Genomic DNA, 21,953 nt, shown 5'->3' with positions numbered 1-21,953 from the left:
CCCTCATTGACAGGGAGTACATTTTCGGTTTGGGCAGCATTGCCCCTGGCTCTAACTCGATGGCGCAATCACTGTGTCGGTGTGGAGGGAGCTGGTCGGACTCCTTCTCCCCAAACGCCACCGCCAGGTCTCGATATTGCCTCGGGATTCCGCCGCTCGTCGTGGGTTCCCCGGACTCTGTCCCTCGTTTTGCAGTTGTTCCGCCAGTCGCCGCTGCCTCCCCATGCCTCGGGATCGTTGCGAGTCTCCGGGGTTCCGGCACTGCTGTTGCTGCTGTTGCCGGCCAGGTCTCGGGCTCCGTCTGCTCTCGTCTCGCCTCCCTATGCCTGGGATCCTCCACTTGCCCGTCTGTGGTTGCGGTCGTGCCCGTTGCCACGCCCCGGTCCCCTCTGCTCTCACACTCCGCCGGCCTGTCGACCCCGAATCGCACTGCCTCCGCCGTCCAGTCGACCCGTGGGTTCCGTCGCCGCAGCCACACCAAGCCGAGCACCACCGCGTAGTCGGCCACCAGGACCACCACAAATCTTAGTTCTTCCCGGTGACTCCCGATCGTCATCTGGACCGGCTCGGTGTAATACTGAGCTGGTCCCCCCCTGCCAGCGAGCCATCTAGCTGGCTGAATGCAATGGGCTCCCGGAGGCGCCTCAGCTGTAGTCCGAGTCCCGAGACCACAGCTGGGTGCATCAAGCAGTGGGTGCAGCCTGAATCCAGCAGCGCCCGCAGCTGTGCCTCCCCTCCGGATCTCACCCCCCGGATGTGTATCCTCACCCGGAACGGAAGGCAGTCCTCATCCCCGATTGGGTCCGCGCGCCTTGGTTCTCCTGCTCGCACTGGGACGCCGTTCAGTGCGAGCGCGCCTCGTTTCCCGCTCGCTCCGAGTCCTCTCCGGAGGATGCCGTCTCCGGGGTCGACCACCCCATCCGTCCTCTTTCGGTCACCGCCGCCACTGCACTCTTCCACGGTCGGTCACCAGCCCTTTTCCCGGTAGGACGCGGGGGCTTGACTTCAGGCCGTGGTGAGGCTCCTTCCCGCTCCGTCGGGCACTGCCGCTCGGTGGCCTCTGCCTCCGCACCGGAAGCACAGGTTCGGGGTTCTGGTTGCCTCTCGCCCCCCGGTGGACTGCCGCCGACTGCTCTGCCTTTCCTCTGGGGGTCTCTCCCTTGGCCGGTCCCTCGTCTGGTCCCGTCGCCTCGCGCTTTGTTGAATCTGCCACCACGCCGATTCCGCCGTTCCGGCCAGCCAGATCCAATCTTTCACTGTGGACGGGTCATCCCGTCCCAGTGCCCGCTCCAGGATCTCCGGATTGAGCCCCCTCTTAAAATACTTTACCCTCAGGGACTCCAGCCAGTCTGTGAGCTTCTCTACCAACCTCCGGAACTCCAGGGCGTACTCTGATACCAACTTGTCCCGCTGTCTGAACTGCAGGATGTCATCCTCAGCTCAATGTGTCCTTGAATCTGTCCCGGAGCGCCTGCATGAAGTCCAGGAAACTCCGCAGTTCCGCCGCGTTGGCGTCGTATAGTCCGATCACCCAGCTAGCCGCTTGGCCATCTAACAGCTCGGCCACGTAGGATACTCTATCCTCGTCCCTAGCGAATAGGTGACCACCCCTCTGCATAAAACCCCTGACGTGTGTCAAAAAGTGCGGCAGCTGTTCAGGGTCCCCTGAGAACTTCCCAGTGATGCCTCGAAGTCTCAGGGCGTCCGCCGCCCGTCGGTCCACCGACCGGGGCATCGTGGGCGGTGCCGGCTGGGGTGCCGGGCTGCCACCCCTTTTGCTCGTGCCATCGCTCACTGCCGATGGTCCCGCTCTCTGTAGCAAGGTCTGGAGCATCGCCTCCACGACGTCTAGGCACCGCTCGATCCTCTCCTCTAGTCGGGTGAGCTTCTCGTCCTGCTCGCGGTTCCGGGCCCCCGAACCCCGGGTCATCGTAACGCCTGAGCTGTCTGGCCCTTGGTTCACGTACATCGACCACCGCTCCATTGGAGGGTCCCCGGCCCTGGCCGCTGTCCCGTCGCTCCTGGGTGGCTCTGACCGTCCCTCCTCGAGTCCGGGTTCCTCGTGCTCCAGCTGACCCACGGATTCCTCGTCGCTGGTCATGCCTGTATTAGAAAGGGAAACGCTCCTCGGTGGTACCGGGTAGCGCTAACGGTGAGTCCTGGCTTTATGTAAGAGTGGCCCCGTTCGACAGAGAAACTCTCGTGACACATGTGGTTGACAAAAGAGGTTTACGCATGCGTAACGTAGCAGTCACAAGCAAAGCCAGGACTGGCTTGGTACAATTGCATCACTCGTTATATTCCCCCCTTCTCGCGCTTTTTTCCGCCCCGCGATCGCATTACCGCTGCGGATTATCGGCCCCCCAATAATCCCTCTTGATTGTCCATGATGGCAGGTTCGGTCAGGGTCCATTGTCCTTGATTGGCAGTCCCCTCCGGCTTGGGTTGGTCCTCCCCCATTACGTGCAAGCCCGAGGGTTCTGTGCTGCGCGTCGATTTTGTTTCGCTGCCTGCGGCCCCGTTCATTGTTGGCTCGCGCCGTTATCAGTGTATAGTTAAAGCTTCCGCTGCGGTTTTCCTGTTTGGCTGGGCGCAGGTGGCCCATTAATTAGCGGCGCTTTCAGTTCCTCTTTTCCTCGCTAGCTACCGCCGGTGGAGTTCGCGTGGTCTGGCTGCGAGCTTCCCCGAGGCCCCGTGCTGACCGAACCTGACAGGTGAGGCAAATAACAAATACCTTTATTTTAGAAGAGTACCTTTTTCTAGTACATTGTTATTGACTTCTCAAGAATTGTTTAGGAAATAAATATCTACAACCTTAGAAGCTGAGGGTTTAATATATCAGAATGTTATCTTGAATCAGTTCTGTTAAAACAGTATTTTGGTTCAATTCCTTTCAGGATTTCAGCGAGAAAGCTTCTAGGAGGCTCCTGTGGCACCGCCCCTCCCCAAGTCTTCCAACGTATTCAAATAATCTTGTGGTCTCCGTTTTTAGCTGTACATCTCTTCAGTGAACTCTCTGTATCTCTTTATTTAAATAAACTCCTCTGTCCTTAAATCTCATTTTATAACTCAGCTGAATTGTCCTCAGGAAACACCAGTTAAGCCAACAGCTCTCTGTAGTATCCTCTGTAATATTGCATTAATTGCACAGATTAGAAGTGAGATCAGGAAGATCTCAGAGAGAAAGCCAAAAGAGTTGAATAATTTAGCTAAGAGCTGATGTCTGAATTACACATTATTAATATACACATTTCCATATCTATCACTTCTGCAGGGTTATCTCTACATTCCAATAGTTGTGAGTTGCTTGACTTAATATCTGTGAGTGCCTTTTAGGGTTTTTAGAGCATAGCATAATATTATTGCATGGGAAACGTCAGCTGAATGATAATGATAGCAAATGGTTGGCTTTCATTGTGTCAGTGATAAAATATGGAGGAGGAAATTGCACCATCAACAGTATGTGCCTGATGCCAATCACTTAAGAGACAACATATGCCAAGAGCCAAAAAGTGATTTATGTGGCTATACTGAAATAAATAGGCATTAGAAGACATATGTTTCCTATCAGCTATGTACATGACATTTCCTTTTCCAAGCTATGCTTTCTGTCACAGTAATAAAATTAGCACACATGTGTTTATTAGTAAGTTGTGTATGTCAGATGAAGAATCAATCACTACAATAATGTTTTCAATAACAGAGCGAATATCAGTCCAAAGTCAATTTGTCCTTTTTTATTACCCCTTTTTGCTTTTCCAACTGGACATACTGGCATAAGTATTTTCAACTATTCCTTACCAATGTACTAATTAGGTACTATACTGTTGCGGTGAAATACGTATAAATATAAACTTTGGTATATGGCTAGATTTTATTCAAGTAAGGAATGGCAGGGTTCCAAATTATTCTTCATGAACAGAAAGCGCTAGCTTTAAATGTTGTGCTCTGAATCCCACACACAGCTGTTTCTTAGCAAGACGTCTTTCTTTTTACTCCCTTGGGGAAGTGAAAGCGGATGGAATTCACTTGATTGCTATTAAGGGAATTCTTCTCCATTATTCTTTTCACCAGTGAGTGCCAGTCAACCTGAATGTGAACCAGAACCTGAGGCAGAGGGAGAAACAAAAACAGAACAGGAAGAGGAGGCCAAGTTCAAGCAGGGAACAGAAACATCCCAGGAAGTAAAGGTTGCAGAGGTGGAGCTGGGTCCAGAGCAAGAGAGAGAAGAAGGTGCAATAAGTGAAAAAGAGAGGCAAAATGAAGATGTGAATGAGAAAGACAACTGCTCTGCATCCGGGCTCTCTTCAGCAAGCAGCACTTTAGAGAGGGAGGAGCGGGAGCAAAAACTAAGCAATAAAAATGAAGCGGGTAAATTGAAGCCTTTTTCCTGTAATCATGTGTAGTTTTGTCATTTTTATATTTGGGGTAAAAACAAAAACAAAAATTTGAGCCTGTTTCCTCACTTTTAAATTTTCCTGTAAGCTCACAAATCATAGGAGGAGGGCTTTGATCACATTTTGATTTTTTTCACCCCTGTAACAGATGATTTTGGTCATTGGAGGATTTCAGGATATATTCAAAAAAATCAGCAACTTAAATAACATGTATTTAATGAAATATAGGAATCTGTAAAATATTTCAGTTATTTTCACCTCGCTGCATGTGTGTAAGAATTAGCCAAATAAGGTGATGTCCACTTTTCAAGGGTAGTATTTTTTTTTTCACATACACACTGCTCCATGAAAAAAATCATCTTAACTGTATATGATTCCTGATTGAAAGACAAAGAAACTGGCTACATTTTGAATGTGTCTATGCCATTATATTCTTATACTCAGCAACTTGCTGCTTGCTATTGAACATCCTTCCTGATAACCAAGCATGGGCCACGTTTCCATCTAAACCATAGTTTAGGATCAGCAGAACTATTTCTGCATGAAGAGCTGGATTCATGCCCTCACCGAGCTTCTCCTCCCTTGTGACCAAAAGGAAGGAAAACTTACCTCTGTTTTGGTTGCCCATGTTTTCATTAAATGTGGACCAGAAATAGAATTTACTTTACATTTCAATTCTGCCATCCAAAATTGGAAGTTGGTTTGTAATTGGAGAACTATTTTGAAAACCCAGGGCTGTCAGCTAGACTGGGAAGCCAAAACATTTCCCAGCAGAGCACAGCGACAAGCTACTGTAAAATCATTTCAAGAAAACTACATGGATCTATCCATATAAGTTACAAGAAGTCAGGCTCAACTCACTTTTTTAATTTATTACTTTACTAATTTATGGTCTGCACATAATGCCAGTCCAGAAATATGTTAATATGAAAGTAAACTCTGATTTATTCTTTTCTTCGATGCATGGCATAAGCAAATGTTTAACCATGTTTCACTTTGTACAGGCATATTTCTGCTCATACGCATACCTTTATGTGTGAAAGCACACATCTTATATAATACATTGTCACATTTCTTTGTTCTAAAAAACCTGTGTGGGAGGCTCTCTAATAATAGTTTGATCATCTATTGTTGTATGCAACATTTATTCACAGTAATATCCTTAGTATATTAGGATATAAATGGATAAAATATCCATTTTGCCCTAATGACTGCTTTCAACAGGTCTATTCTAAATCCACCATGTTGAAAGAAAATAGGGCATCACTGAGCTTCCCCAGGGGTTCCAAAGTTTTGCATGCACCTAGACGCACTGTAGGCTGTCCAATGATTAGGAAGCTTTGGGGCCCTGCTGCGTATTATTTGGGCATCGTGCACCAGTGCTGTGCAGTTTGGGAGGCATATTCGATTAAGCCGGAAATCCTCAAGCAAGCTTTGTGTCGCCAGTTCTCAGCGGCTGCTGCCTTGCAATGACATATGTAGAGAGCGTAAAGCAGTTTTGTCCAAACTTGGCCACTTTAAGATGAGTGGACTTCAACTCTCAGAATTCCCCAGCCAGCCATGCTGGCTGGGGAATTCTGGGAGTTGAAGTCCACTCATCTTAAAGTGGCCAAGTTTGGACAACACCGGCGTAAAGAGAGCTTGGATGAGCTTCAACGGATTTGTTGCAGAGATTTGGCTTAAACTTGGATTTCCCTGAGCTGTGCTTTGTGCTGATAACTCCTTACTCCTCAAGTCCCTGTCAGCATCTCGGGGCTGTGTTTGAGTTATTCTTACTGTTCAGGATATTGAAAACAAAATGCTGAGATTTAGTTGAAAACTCATTTAAAACGTAAGAGGGCTTTTTTTTTTTTTTTACAATAAAATAAAGCAAAAATCACAAGCAATAAAATAACTCTTTGCAAGCTGGCTAGTTTTTTTCTACCTTCTCGTGAGTAATTACCAAGCTACTTCTGAGTGAAGCCAAAGAGAATTTGCTCTTCATTAATGGAAGAGCTGTGCAATTTCTAATAATAACAATAAGGGCTTCAGTGGCCTTGTGATCAGAGCTATTTCCCCTTTCTTCACATAATGTTTTTTAAATTTTAAATTATCAATTAATTAGATAATTAAATAGGAAAATTAATGATATAAGCTTCCTAGTTCAAAAGAAAGATGCTTAAAAATAAAGGAGAGCAGCTTATTAAAAAAGAGTGAGAACGTTTCATGCTTTAATTTAAAAAATGGATGAGGTTCATAGAAAAACAAGTTACAGCCATTTTTAAATTATTTTTAAATGTATTTTTATGTGATATGGACATTTGAATGGTATCTGAGAATAGAATTCCATCTGCACTGATGAATTTGGAACACAATACCTATTATATGAGCAAGATCACACTTAAAGATTTTTTCTCAGTTTTTAATTAAATTATAAAAGGGCAGCTCCATAAAGACTGATTCATTCTTTTTATTATGTATATATTATTTCTCTTTGTGTCCTAAGCATAACTATTCTCATCATCTTTACTAAGATTTTTCTGAATGTGGTGAACAAATGCAGAGGCCTATTGTGTCTGATTTTAATGTTAGAATGTAAATAGATGGTATCCTTTCCACCCACAATACAAGAGTTTTGTTCTAACAAATTATGGTTGCCTGGGTGATTAAACAAACCAACCAAAAATTTGACTCAACTGCTTAGAGCTCTGAATGTTTCCTTGTAATTTATTAAATATGGCATGAAACTGCTAGTGTTATCACCAGATTTTCTAGTTTTTGTTTTTATTTTATCTCTTACTATTCTTAGATTTACAATAAATTTCTAACATGAACTTAAATGTAAATGTTAACAAGGGACCCTAAGTAATATAATAAAAAGTTCTTTGAAGTATTTCAGTACTATTTTCTTTTCTGAAAATGGGTTATTAATGCCTGATAGCTGGCAAAAATGTATAGAAGAATTATTCTTCCTATTATATACAACAAAACATATAAAATATTCTGAGGGAGAAAAGGGAATTTTTCTATGAACCTGATTATCAGGTAGAATTCCACCTAATGGGAAAGCACCTCACTCAGTAGAGCCCATGCTTTCAGCATAAATGGTCTGCTCCTTTAGGTGGAGCTGGAAAAAATCCCTGCCTAAAATCCCGAAAAGCTATTGTAAATCACTGCACACATTGTATATAAGGCAGCATCCTATAGAATTGATGCTTTGCTAAGAAAAGTTCAGCATCATTTGGGAAGTTAGAATAACTAATGTTAGACTGTTGTGCTGACTATCCAATTAAAGCATCCAATAAAAATCATGAGCACTGTTATTAGAAATAATAAAAGTGATGTCAGGTACATCATGTTATCTGACTCATTCTATAAAGAAACTTTCACCCAAAATACTTTGAAAACCCCTTTACATACCCCCATCCCCCAGTAGTATATAGGGTCTACAATTCTGTTATGTCATTTCTGACTATCAAATTTATTCCAGTTTGCAAACAATACTGCTTGTTATAGATTCTCAGCAAATGTTATTCCTTACTATTCAATGTTTCACATGTGTGATTTCAGGCCCGTGGTTACAGCCCATACAAGATGATGATGTGAACGACCAATACAACAGCATCCTCAACAATAAACGGTTCATGCTGGATATGTTGTATGCTCATAACTTGCCTTCTCCCAAGGATGAAAGGGTTAAAGAACTGGAGGCAGATATAAAGAAGGTGTTGGATACAAGTGAAGATACTGTTAACAGCCTGGCCAGTAGGATTTCAGTCCTACAAACTACCAAGCAGGCCAAAGATGAATGTGTAAAAAAAATGGAGATCGGAAGTTTGGAAAATCAGGGCAGTGTGAAGATCTTTGCAGAAAGATTCAACAATGGTGAGGTGGCCAAAATTTCTAATTTGCCTGAAAGTGATTTTAATGAAAAAACTTCTGAAAAAACTCCAGTGCAGGTTAAGACAGAATCTGACTATATTTGGGATCAACTCTTGGCTAGTCCAAGAAAACTGAAAATCAAAGATATGGATTTTACAGATTTAGGAGATGAGGATGATATTGACATATTGGACATGGAAATTAGTCCTAGTGATGCCTTAGTTCCCCCTCCCCCACCCGTACCTTCCTTTTTAGGTTTTCCTCCTCCACCTCCTCCATTACTTTATGGGTGTCCTCTCCCACCCCCACCTTCTGCTAATTTATTGGTTCCCCCTCTATCAAGCACTCCTCAAGGTTTAGGGTCATCCCCACTTCCTAGAGATCAACCAACCTTTATAAAAAAGAAGAAAACCATTCGCCTCTTTTGGAATGAGGTGAGGCCATTTGAATGGCAGTGCAAGAACAACAGACACTGCAAAGGATTCCTGTGGTCAAAACTGGAGCCTATTAAAGTGGACACTGCCAAACTAGAACACCTCTTCGAGACTAAATCCAAAGATCTTCCTATCACAAAGGTACTGTTCTTTATATGTCTTAATTGTGTTCATACTTTGTGTCTCTAAACCAAATCTTTATAATAAATAATTCAAAAACTGTTGGGACCAGATTTCCATATATAATTAATAATGTTTTACCAGGTGCTGAGAATCAAGAAAATTGCCTAATATGTTTAAATCCTTCAGTGAAGTTCAATATCCTGTGTAGTACCCAGATAAGACTTTTAAATTGGGACAAAGAGTTAAAGTTCTTTCTCATTTTTTATCACTAAAAATCTCTGTGACATAAAAAATTAAGATTACATTAATATCAAATCTTGTTTGTTTGTTTTCTTTTGAGATTGCTAACATAAAGAGTCTCTAATATTGTTGGGAAGTGTGGGGACAGCACATATGAAGATTAGATTTTGGTCCTATTGTAGGAATTAGTACAAATGCTTTGCTGTTTAACCACCATCAAGATAAAAAAGTTAAGTATATACCTGAATATGCATAAACACACCATATTTTTGGTCTTGTTTGAAAGATGTAGCAGGGGTAGGTGGAATTATAGTCCTTTTCAGATGTTCTCACCAGTTGTACATACAAAGAGAGGAGTGGGTCTCTACCTCCTCTGACACTCTTGTCACTTGTCAATTTTACTGGTAGAATTTCTGTACAATTAGGGCCTACATATAGGCTCTAGGTGGCTCTCTGATACTGATGTCACCCTCCTATGCGTGAAAGTAAAGAAAACAATGACAAAATTGTCCCACATCTTTTCCTTATAAGTATATCCTTCTAAGAACTTCAGATTAACTTAATTGTTATGTACATAGTACACAAGTTGAGGTCCCCTTACAAAGAAAATCACAGACATATATATTTTTATTTATAACTCTCTCTTATCTGTTTGCCATTCATACATCCAATTCGCATGATCAGTGTTCACACACTGTTTTCACACATTCATCTAAAATACTCATCTGATGTCTGTACTGGCAACACAGGTTTATTTCTTTATAGAAAGGTCTTAATAAACACAACTCTGTTATGAATACCAAATCTGTGAGTATTTCGGCTATTTTGGACATAATAGATCTTGGAATGGGCATTCTGAAAAAAAAAACAGTCGCAGTGAATACATAGAGCATGTGGCAGGACAGAAATTCATACAAACATTTGACATGGATATTAGGCTGCGAAAAGGAATTATGAGGTATTCTCTAATTATAAAACAGTGAATTGCTTTAATTCAACAAAAGTTGAACTCTCTTGTTCTCAGTTTGGATGATAAGCCTAATCCCCATAAAACCATTCCCCCCACCCCTTTTTTCATAAAGACTGAGGTTCCTTTAAAATTTAGAATCTTGAAAACCATTCTTAAAGTGTTTGCACTGCTTGCTGTTGATTATTTGCTATTATTTATTAATGAGATCTGTCCACTGTCTGAAACCTAGGCAGCTTATAGTACTTACAAAATAAAACACAGCAGAAAATCAAATAATTAATTAAAATAATAAAATCCAAAATCTACTCTCCCAAATTAGGTACTAAAATGAATGAGCTAAATCCTTTGTTTGGGATGATGCCACTGGATACAATTAATCCCATTTTCATTGGCTTCCAGAAGGCCATGAGGGTGGGGTCTATCCTCGCTTCAGGGGATTAGCTATTCCAAAGGAGGGGGACTGTTACAGAGATTGCTGGCCATTAGGCCCCTCCTACTGCATCTGGTAGGTGGGGAGCCCTAGCTGTTTGGACAGGGAAAGTAGAAACTACCAGGGAAAGATGGCCTCTAAGATACTCAGGTTTCTTATTCTACTTTTATATCTGAAGAATTATAGTATGTTTTAATGCACAACAGGTTATGCTACAATATGCTAAAAATTAGACTGATAATATATTTTTATTTTGTTTTATTGCTACCACAATATGGTGGGAAAGCTGGTGAATGATGTCAACAGTCAATAATAGCAAGTTGGCTTTAATACCAACTCCTTTAGTGTATCCATGACTTTATATAACATATGGGAAGAACTCAGTGTAAAGAACACTTCACAATTTCTTTCAGTGTTGTAGATCTGTCTGAAATGCAGATTAAGAGGAGAGTTTGAAAAGTCTGAAAATAAATATAATAATTGCAACACATAGAAATATTGCTAAAAAAAAAAAGGACAGTAAAGTCAACATAAATTGAATGAATGAAGCCCTGAGAATGATTAATTCGGTGACCCTCACACAGATAGTTGAAGAGCTGAAATTATGTTATTTAAACTATTGCATTTCCTTTAAGTGCAGCGAAATATTCTCAGATTTCACATGCTGTGCCAGTGCTCTATTGTGGTTGTTTATGCTTTGGTCATTTACAGAACTTTAAAATATATTTTAATCCACATTGTGAGTTTTCTGGGGGGGGAAATCAGACCAAAATTCAAATAAAATGAATTGCTCACTATATCCTTCAGTGGCAAAGGTTGGTCAAGTTCCAGGTCTAGCTATTTTTAATTCAGTAGTAAGCTCTGACCTGAATTCAGCTGTTTCAGAGTTGTCTTACTATTCAGGCTGAAGATAATACAGTGGTACCTCGGGTTACGAACTTAATTCGTTCCGTGACTCTGGTCGCAGCCCAAATTGGTCACAACCTGAAGCAAATTTTCCCATAAGGTTCAATGTAAATACGGTTAATCCATTCTGACCCCTCCGAATTTGGTCGCTAACCGATTTTGGTCGCAACCCGAAGCAAATTTTCCCATAAGGTTCAATGTAAATACGGTTAATCCGTTCTGAAATGAGAATTCTGGAAGAAACATTTCAATGTCCTCCACTGCATCAGCCTCATTGACAAAGCCTGGGAAGATGTCACCTGCCGGACCTTAAACTCAGCCTGGAGGAAACTGTGGCCAGAACATGTCGCTGAACATGACTTTGAAGGGTCTGATGCAGAGGTAGTGGAGGAGATTGTGTCCTCCGGAAATGAGAGACCACGTTGTCATTCATCATGTCACAGTTCTCTTGGGGTGGTGCTTCTCAAAGAAATCCTGGCACTCATTCCATTTCTCCATGATGGATTTTAGCACATCACTGCTCACTTCCTCCCCGTCCTCCTCTTCCTCAGTGGAATGCTCCTCACCAAGCGTTTTCTGTTGCTCACTCTGGAGCTCAGCAAGTTCTTCTGTGGTCAGCTCCTCCTTATGGTCCTCAACAAGCTCCTCTATGTCTGCATCATTGACAACCAGACCCATGCTCTTGCACATGGACACAATCTCCTCCACTACCTCTGCATCAGACCCTTCAAAGTCACATTCAGCGACACATTCTGGCCACAGTTTCCTCCAGGCTGAGTTTAAGGTCCGGCAGGTGACATCTTCCCAGGCTTTGTCAATGAGGCTGATGCAGTGGAGGACATTGAAATGTTTCTTCCAGAATTCTTTCAGAGTCAAGGATGTTTCCTCAGTGACATTGAAACACCTGGTGAAGAGCGCCTTTGTGTAGACCTTCTTAAAGTTGCAGATCACTTGCTGGTCCATGGGCTGCAGAAGAGGTGTTGGGAGGGGAGGAACTTGACCTTTATGAAGTCGTACTCAGCGTCCATATCATCCACCAAGGCTGGAGAGTGTGCCAGGGCATTGTCCATCAGAAGAAGGCACCTTTCAGGCAGCTGGTTGTCAGACAGGTATTTTTTAACGGTGGGTGCGAACACCTCGTGCAGCCATTCCATGAACAACTGCCTTGTGACCCAAGCTCTCACATTGGCCCTCCACATGACAGGCAGTCTGGCCTTGTTCACATTGTGCGCCTTGAACACACGAGGGCTCTGGGAATGGTACACCAGTAGCGGCTTAATCTTCAGGTCGCCGCTTGCGTTCGCACACAGCAAAAGGGTCAATCTGTCCTTCATGGGCTTGTGCCCTGGCAGTACCTTTTCCTCCTGCGTGATGTAGGTTTTGTTCGGCATCTTCTTCCAGAAGAGCCCTATCTCGTCGCAGTTGAGCACTTGCTGAGCAACGTATCCTTCCGCCTTCATGAATTCCTCAAATTCTGTCTTGTAGGCTTCTGCAGCAGCCTTGTCAGAACTGGAAGCCTCACCATGTCTTGCCACACTGTGGATGCCACTTCTCTTGTGGAATTTCTCAAACCAGCCTCTGCTGGCTTTAAATTCCTCACTTGCTGCGCTGGTAGAGGGGTTTTTCCGCAGTAAATCACTATGCAGTTTCCTGGCTTTGTCACAGATCATAGCCTCACTAACGCTATCACCTGCCAGCTGTTTCCCATTCAGCCACACTAACAACAGCTTTTCCACCTCTTCCAGCACTTGCATCCTCTGCTTGGTTAACATCGTTACTCCTTTTGCCACATCAGCTCCTCTGATGGCATCTTTATTCTTCAGAATAGTCGAGATGGTCGACTTCGCCACCTTGTACTCCGAGCCCAGATCAGTCACACGAATACCACGATCGTGCTTTTCTATAATTTCCTTCTTCAATTCGATCGTTAGTATTTTCTTCAAAGCCTTATTCTTGCCAAGCCTGCTCTGCAGTTTCTTTGGAGCCATGCTAACAAGCACACCAAAAACCTTCCAAAACGCCACGAAACACATCACAAGCCTCACCGAACATCTCCTTGCTACCGCGATCTCGCCCACAGGAAGCCACGACCGCATGTCAGCAGGGAAAATGGCCACGTATCCTGTTCGTACCCCGAGGCAGAGTTCGCAAACCGACGCAAAATTTTGCAGCCGGAGCTGGTCGTAACCCGAAAAGTTTGTTTACAGAAGCGTTCGTAACCCGAGGTTCCACTGTATTGTATATGTGATCTGTGATATTTTTCTGTCATCAGATCTTCATAAACATTTGAAAAATGAATTGACTTGAAACAAATATGTAGTAGTAGCCTGCTGACCAGGCATCCTCTTCAATATAAAAAGCCTGCTGACTAGCCATCCTCTACAAGAAAAGGAACTATTTTTAAAAAAATGCAGTATATGCATTCATTCCATATCAGTCTTTCCCTGGCTTTTCAATGCTGGATTCTGCCATCTACGCACCCCACCTCCAGCTACTGCTACCCTCTGCCTGTCAACCAGCCTCTCTAGCAGTCTCTGTGTTAGAATGCCTAACAAACCATGGGAAAACAGAGGGGGCAGCAAGACAGTTTAGAGTTGTTGTTCAGTTGTTAAGTTGTGTCCGACTCTTCGTGACCCCATGAACCATATCACACCAGGCCTTCCTGTCCTTCACTGCCTCCCTGAGTTTGCTCAGTTTCATGCTCATTGCTTCAGTGATGCTATCTAACCATCTCATCCTCTGCCGTTCTCTTCTCCTTTTGCCTTCAATCTTTCCCAGCATCAGGGTGTTTTCCAAAGAGTCCTCTCTTCACATTAGGTGACCAAAGTATCTGAGCTTGAGCTTCATTATCAATCCTTCCAATGAGCAGTCAGGGTTGATTTCCTTTAAGATTGACTGGTTTGACCTCCTAGCAGTCCAGGGGACTCATAAGAGTCTTCTCCAGCACCACAATTCAAAGGCATCATTTCTTCGGCGCTCAGCCGTCTTTATGGTCCAGCTCTCACAGCCATACATTACTACTGGAAAAACCATAGCTTTGACTATGCTGATCTTTGTCGGCAAGGTGATGTCTCTGCTTTTTAATATGCTGTCTAGGTTTGCCATAGCTTTGCTCCTAAGGAGCAAGCGTCTTTTAATTTCATGGCTGCAGTCTCCATCTGCGGTGATCTTGGAGCCCAAATAAATGAAGTCTGTTACTTCATTTCTACCCCTTCTATTTGCCAGGAATTGATGGGTCCAGATGCCATGATCTTAGTTTTTTTTAATGTTGAGTTTCAAGCCAGCTTTCGCACTCTCCTCTTTCACCCTCATCAAGAGGCTCTTTAGTTCTTCTTCACTTTCTGCCATTAGGGTGGTATCATCTGCATATCTGAGGTTGTTGATGTTTCTCCCTGCAATCTTAATTCCGGCTTGTGATTCTTCCAGCTTGGCATTTCTCATGATGTACTCTGCATATAGGTTAAATAAGCAGGGTGACAGTATATAGCCTTGTTGTACTCCTTTCCCTATTTTGAACCAATCGGTTGTTCCATGACCGGTTCTAACTGTTGCTTCTTGGCCTGCATACAGATTTCTCAGGAGACAGGTAAGGTGGTCTGGTACCCCCGTCTCTTTAAGAATTTGCCACAGTTTGTTGTGATCCGCACAATCGAAGGCTTTTGCATAGTCAATGAAGCAGAAGTAGATGTTTTTCTGGAACTCTCGTGCTTTCTCCATGATCCAGCGAATGTTGGCAATTTGATCTCTAGTTCCTCTGCCTCTTCGAAACCCAGCTTGTATGTCTGGTAGTTCTCGGTTCACGTACTGCTGAAGCCTAGCTTGTAGGATTTTGAGCATAACCTTGCTAGCATGTGAAATGAGTGCAATTGTGCGATAGTTTGAGCACTCTTTGCCATTGCCCTTCTTTGGAATTGGAATGTAAACTGACCTTTTCCAATCCCAAGTTTGCGTTTTCCAAACTTGCTGGCATATTGAGTGCAGCACTTTAACAGCATCATCTTTTAGTATTTTAAATAACTACAGTTTAGAGAGGGAAAGGCTATTATAGAAAAGGTTCTTGAGTCCAGGGGAGGGATGAACTGTGAGAAATTCCCCTTAATTATACCAGGTATATATGGAATAATTACCCTATTAGCAATAAAGATCTTTCCAGAAATCCAGTTGGTTCTTACTTCCTGAGTGTGCCTGCCACAAAGGGCTTTAACAGTCTACCACAAAACTTCTCTGAATAATATGAAAATGATCCAAACTCAATCCCATAATGAGTTGTATTAAAACTATAATAGACTAAAAACCCTGTCTTAAAACCTCATTATCATGCAAAGAGGGTGAGCCGTTGCTGATGGGGGATTGAAGGAAGTTTCCAAACTTCCAGAAGCCCCCAGGATACAGATGTCTTCAGCAACTGCAGCATTGTTCTTATTGCAGCAAAGTCTGAGTGTGGGCCCTTTGAGCACAAAGCCAAGGCAGATTCCTTCAATAACCTTGCAGCTTCTCCTGCAGATGTATTGTTGGGCCCATCAACATCTGACTGACTGCAAAGAGAGCACCAAGAAATCTTGCTGATTTCCTGAAACATCACTGCTAGTGCTCAAAAAGAAATGACCCCTTTTTCCTTAAGAAAACCCTAACCCTCAAGAAAATAAGGATATTCAATATTATTATTCTTCAAGAGGCCGGGGAGTGTTGGAGCATAGTAGCCCTTTACATTGGGGGCAGTTTCAAATACTAAAGATGGGAGATCATCAAGCAGCCTTAGCATATTCATTTCAGAGAGATTACATCTAACCAATCTTGTATTACATCTATGCACTACCACACCCACTAATGATATGAGTTTCTCAAGCTGTGATTATGCTTTTTATTCAGTATCTATATTTCTCCCCAGTATCTATTGTCCCAAACTAATGAAGTATGGGACCCTTTCCAGGAATACATTTCTGATCTACTTGAGTTGTGATCAGATGCCATCATATTGGTATTTGTCTGCTACATTTTAAACAGTATTTACTATTCCTTCCTTTGTCCTTCCTTTGGGACACATATGCCTTATTCTGAAGAAGTGTACCTTGGGAGGAGGCATTATGGGGAGGGTGATCTTGGCAAGTGTTAGGGTCACTTCCACTTTCCCTAAATGGTGACAGATCCTCTTCAAAGGATACTTAGCACTATTCATCCATATTTGAGACAACAGAAACTATTATCAGTATAACACTTGCTGCCCCCATTGCCAGTCCCTATCCTGCAAATGTAATGATGATGCCAAATGGTGGTTGTGTGCAAGGCAAGCTAAGAAAAGGGGTTGGTGGCTTCATTTGGGAAGATATTCTTACTTTACTTAACTTAACATGGGATGGATCTCATTAATGTGAAATGTGACAATCCCTCGCCAGTGCATGTCACCTATTTTTCCAACTAGTTGATAGGCACTGACCAGTCAGCTCTCTCCTTCTGCACTTTTCCAGCCTTGGCAGAGCTACCTGAGCTGGGCTGGGTGGCAGGAGAAGTGGGGAAATGACACTTTATCCATTATCTCTGATTCCATTGTTGCACAGTGAAACAGGAGAGATCCTGCTTCACCACACAGCCCCCACAGTGACTGTCAGCTGTTTTTCAAGCTACTTTTAAACAGGTTTACCACTCTTCTGAAAGGCCATTAAACCACGGCCAGGCTGCTTTTGAACATGAGTTTATCACTCTTCCAGAAGAATGCTGGCCATAGTAAAAGGTAGCCCAGCTAATAGCTGACAACGGAGCAAGCAGTTGCTGGGTGCACTAAAGAGAACTCCCTCTCACTCATAACCACTACCCCTGTGCCTGTCAGCTTTGGTGGAGGCAGGCTATTTTTAAACATAAGCTTGGCACTCTGAAACAGCACAGAGAGAGAGAGAGAGAGAGAGATTCCTTTCTTTCCTGCTTCTCTTCCAAGGTTCTCTTCCAACCCCACTCTCAGCAGTTGTTTGAGTTGATTAATTCAGAGACATGGCAGGGAGAGAAACAGACAGTATTTCTGAGGTTCAAGTTGACAGCAGTAGTGTTGACTGTCTTTAGAAGTGCTTAATATCCTTTCTCCCAATCCACAGTAACAACATTCTTGCTGGCCACTCACTGCTGCTCTTCAGTATTAGTAATCTCTTCCAATCCTACTCTGCTCTACGATATATCCTGTAGCAGTCATCAATCCATCTTGTGTTGTGCTACTGCACTTTGTGCTATATGCTGGGAACATGAAACACAGAATAATGGTTCTAAGTTAGAGGAAGGCCTGATTCCAGTTAAATATTAGGATAAATCTTCATAAAAATAAAAGCAGTTTGAATGTAAAATTATCTAGAGAGGTAGACTGCATTCATTGGAAGTGAACGCTGAACACCCATCTACTGGGCATGCTTTAATATGGAATCCTGCTTGAACTCAGTAGCCTAATGGTCCATCCTGAAGCTTTTATTCTGCAATCTTGGCTTCTCACCTTTTTTCTATTATAGAATAAACATGAAGGGATATGCATATAATTGATAATAATTTGAACATAACCATACTCATCTGAGATTCTCTCTTCTTTATCAGTTTTACCTTTTACTGTTAGGACTTCCAGCCAGTAACAATAATAAAGTGAGAAGTTGCAACTGTTTGTTGTTCACATCATGTGATCCAAAATAGCATCAAGAGTCATGTATTGCTAATTATTTAAATAATGTTAAAATATGTACTGCTTTTAGTGTAGAATGTGTTAACATTCAAGATGGTTCAGTAAAAAAAATGACACCTTACTCAGATGTTTAAAAGCCACAGATCACATACATTCATGTTATCCTGTTACTGCAGCCTAAAACAGTAATTCACATTTCACTAATGTTGATCTGGGAAAAGAAAATCAGAGAGATGTTCACCGAATAGCAGCAAATAATATTTTTTCTGCAGAACACATTTTGAACAAGCAGAGTCTTCTGGGTAAAATTCAAGGTGTTAGTTATCACCTCTAAAGCCCTACATAGCATGGGTTCAGGTTACCTGAGGGACTGCTTCATCCCTATTACATCAACCCGTCCCACCCAGTCAGGCAGAGAGGGCATGTTGCTGACCCCGTCAGTGAGAGAATGTCAGCTGGCGGGGCCCAGGAGGAGAGCCTTCTCTGCTGTTGCCCCCACCCTTTGGAATATTCTCCCCTGCTAGAGGTGCAGCGGGCCCCTACCTTCCTGGCTTTCTGGAAAGATTTAAAGACCTGGCTCTGCCACTGTGCTTGGGGCAAGATGGGCTCTAACCATCCTTAGGGGTGTTTAGCACCCTGACGATGCTCCCTTGAACTATCCGCCAACTCTCCATCTTTCTTGGAAGCTATTTATTATTGAGACTGTTTCGTATTGTATTTTAATGAATTTTATCTCTGCTGTAAACCTCCCAGTGTCATTTCAACAAGATGGGCAGTGACAAATTTGATAAATAAATAGCAAGAATTATGGATTTCAGCAGCTGGGGCACTAGTGCACCACAGTTCCTTTCTGGAAGGGAATTAAAATTGACAATAAGATCCAACTTTAAGTTATGCAGAACTGTTCCTAACTCAAGCTATTTCTTCTTCTCCATTTCCAAAATACGTGCTTCTGCCACTTTTGTCAACATGAACTTACTACAAAATACAAAAAAGATATTGGACTAGTCCCAGGGAGACCCAGGTTTAAATCTGCCCTCAGCTGCAGCAGCTTACTCAATTACTTTGAGCTACTCTCCCTCTCTCAGTCCAATCTACTTAATACAGATTGTTATTGTGGAGAAGGGAGTGCTGTATAAATTGCCTTGAGTTCCTGAAGGAAGGATGGGATACAATCTAACAGACAAGTAAATATCTCATGAATCTTCTAAGAAAAGTCTAAAGAATCTATCACAAATAAGTTCTGTTTTTACTATAGAAATCATTGAATTATCATGTTATCAATATGCTATACTAACTTAAGTAATAGTTAAGATTTAATTATTTAAAGAAGTATGTATATGATTAAAGAAACATAACAGTTTACAGTCCCTGCTTCTTATTCTCAGAAAACTGCTGCAGATGGCAAGAGGCAAGAAATCATTGTGCTGGATTCCAAGCGGAGCAATGCTATTAATATTGGGCTGACTGTATTACCACATCCAAGGACAATCAAGATTGCCATTTTGAACTTCGATGAATATGCCTTAAATAAGGAAGGAATAGAGGTACTGAGAAAACCATGCAGAGCATTAAGTTAAACAGTATATTGTTATTTCCAGGTTCTAATGGTTGAAAATGTATTGATGTATGAATTCTTTTAATGGACTGATATGATTAGTATTAATGTAACATTTTCTCCTTCTGCAGACATATGATCTTTTTAAAAACAATCAGCAATATAGGGCACAATTTTAATTTTGAACAAAGCATTCATATTCATATTCATTACAATGTCACAATAAAATTTTCCTCTATTTTCCAATTAACCAGTACAGAGCCAAAAAAAAAAGGCAATACCATGGGAATAGATGTAAAAATCATACAACTCCATAAAGGTTTAGTTTGGGTGTGTGTTCGGGAGCCAGGTGTAGCCTGAATTCCAGTGTGAGCCTGAGTAATTCAGAATACTACATAGTAAATTTTAATTAACTTGAGGTGGAGCAGGTACAGTCAGGTCCAGAAATATTGGGACATCGACACAATTCTAGCATCTTTGGCTCTATACACCACCACAATGGATTTGGAATGAAACAAACACAATGTGCATTGACTGCAGACTGTCAGCTTTAATTTGAGGGTATGTACATCCAACTCAGGTGAACGGTGTAGGAATTACAACAGTTTGCATATGTGCCTCCCACTTGTTAAGGGACCAAAAGTAATGGGACAATTGGCTTCTCAGCTGTTCCATGGCCAGGTGTGTGATATCCCCTCAGTACCCCAATTACATGTGCAGATAAAAGGCCCAGAGTTCATTTCAAGTGTGCTATTTGCATGTGGAATCTGTTGCTGTCAACTCTCAAGATGAGATCCAAAGAGCTGTCACTATCAGTGAAGCAAGCCATCATTAGGCTGAAGAAACAAAACAAACCCATCAGAGAGATAGCAAGAACATTAGGCGTGGCCAAAACAACTGTTTGGAACATTCTCAAAAAGAAGGAACGCACTGGTGAGCTCAGCAACACCAAAAGACCCGGGAGACAATGGAAAACAACTGTGGTGGATGACCGAAGAATTCGTTCCCTGGTGAAGAAAACACCCTTCACAACAGTTGGCCAGATCAAGAACACTCTCCAGGAGGTAGGTGTATGTGTGTCAAAGTCAACAATCAAAAGAGGACTTCACCAGAGTGAATACAGAGGGTTCACCACAAGATGTAAACCATTGGTGAGCCTCAAAAACAGGAAGGCCAGATTAGAGTTTGCCAAACGACATCTAAAAAAGCCTTCACAGTTCTGGAACAACATCCTATGGACAGATGAGACCAAGATCAACTTGTACCAGTGATGGGAAGAGAAGAGTATGGAGAAGGAAAGGAACTGCTCATGGTCCTAAGCATACCACCTCATCAGTGAAGCATGGTGGTGGTAATGTCATGGCGTGGGCATGTATGGCTGCCAATGGAACTGGTTCTCTTGTATTTATTGATGATGTGACTGCTGACAAAAGCAGCAGGATGAATTCTGCAGTGTTTCAGGCAATATTGTCTGCTCACATTCAGCCAAATGCTGCAGAACTCATTGGACGGTGCTTCACAGTACAGATGGACAATGACCCAAAGCATACTGCAAAAGCAACCAAAGAGTGTTTAAAGGGACAGAAGTGGAATGTTATGCAATGGCCAAGTCAGTCACCTGACCTGAATCCCATTGAGCATGCATTTCACTTGCTGAAGACAAAACTGAAGGGAAAATGCCCCAAGAACAAGCAGGAACTGAAGACAGTTGCAGTAGAGGCCTGGCAGAACATCACCAGGGATGAAACCCAGCGTCTGGTGATGTCTATGCATTCCAGACTTCAGGCTGTGATTGACTGCAACGGATTTGCAACCAAGTATTAAAAAGGGAAAGTTTGATGTATGATTATTATTCTGTCCCATTACTTTTGGTCCCTTAACAAGTGGGAGGCACATATGCAAACTGTTGTAATTCCTACACCGTTCACCTGAGTTGGATGTACATACCCTCAAATTAAAGCTGACAGTCTGCAGTCAATGCACATTGTGTTTGTTTCATTCCAAATCCATTGTGGTGGTGTATAGAGCCAAAGATGTTAGAATTGTGTCGATGTCCCAGTATTTCTGGACCTGACTGTATGTGTAACCCATGCAGTTTTTCTCAATGTGGTGCAAAATCTCATGTGAGAACACTGAGATCTTATGAGATTTCACCATTCTTGCTTAAAAGATTGGATTGTGTACAAGTCTGTTTTCTCCCCAAACATATTATGACAGTTTTTAGCCTGTATATGTGATGTCCTGGTGCTGCATGTTTTTGAACCCCTGAGTCGGTACATATCTCTTCAGTTAGCAGTGGATATGCAGGTACAAGACTCTTTCTTCAGAGAAATACCATTTTTTACATTATGGTTGCACAGAATTGAAAAGATAAAAATTATTTTA

At 42.5% G+C, this 21,953-nt stretch overlaps 1 protein-coding gene across 10 annotated transcripts in view; it reads left to right on the top strand.

Moving 5' to 3' along the window:
• Positions 1 to 21,953, top strand: part of FHOD3 (formin homology 2 domain containing 3) — a 330,045-nt gene that overhangs the window by 252,099 nt on the left and 55,993 nt on the right. For 9 of the 10 annotated variants that reach the window (XR_015794612.1, XM_088133068.1, XM_088132739.1 and 6 more), the window contains 3 exons: positions 4,075 to 4,371; positions 7,947 to 8,833; positions 19,399 to 19,557. Coding sequence is in view for 9 of the 10 variants with exons in the window: in XM_088133068.1 (XP_087989194.1) it covers positions 4,075 to 4,371; positions 7,947 to 8,833; positions 19,399 to 19,557 (1,343 nt within the window). In the remaining variant the exon portion in view is untranslated. The remainder of the gene's footprint in view (positions 1 to 4,074; positions 4,372 to 7,946; positions 8,834 to 19,398; positions 19,558 to 21,953) is intronic. The other variant, XM_088132890.1, reaches the window with a different exon arrangement.

This window comes from Python bivittatus, unplaced genomic scaffold (assembly GCF_059951505.1).
Source record: "Python bivittatus isolate LINGU-HERP-01145 unplaced genomic scaffold, Pbiv_v1 ctg000000_np1212, whole genome shotgun sequence".
Taxonomy (NCBI): Eukaryota; Metazoa; Chordata; class Lepidosauria; order Squamata; family Pythonidae; genus Python; species Python bivittatus.
This window is presented reverse-complemented; position numbering and strand designations above follow the sequence as displayed.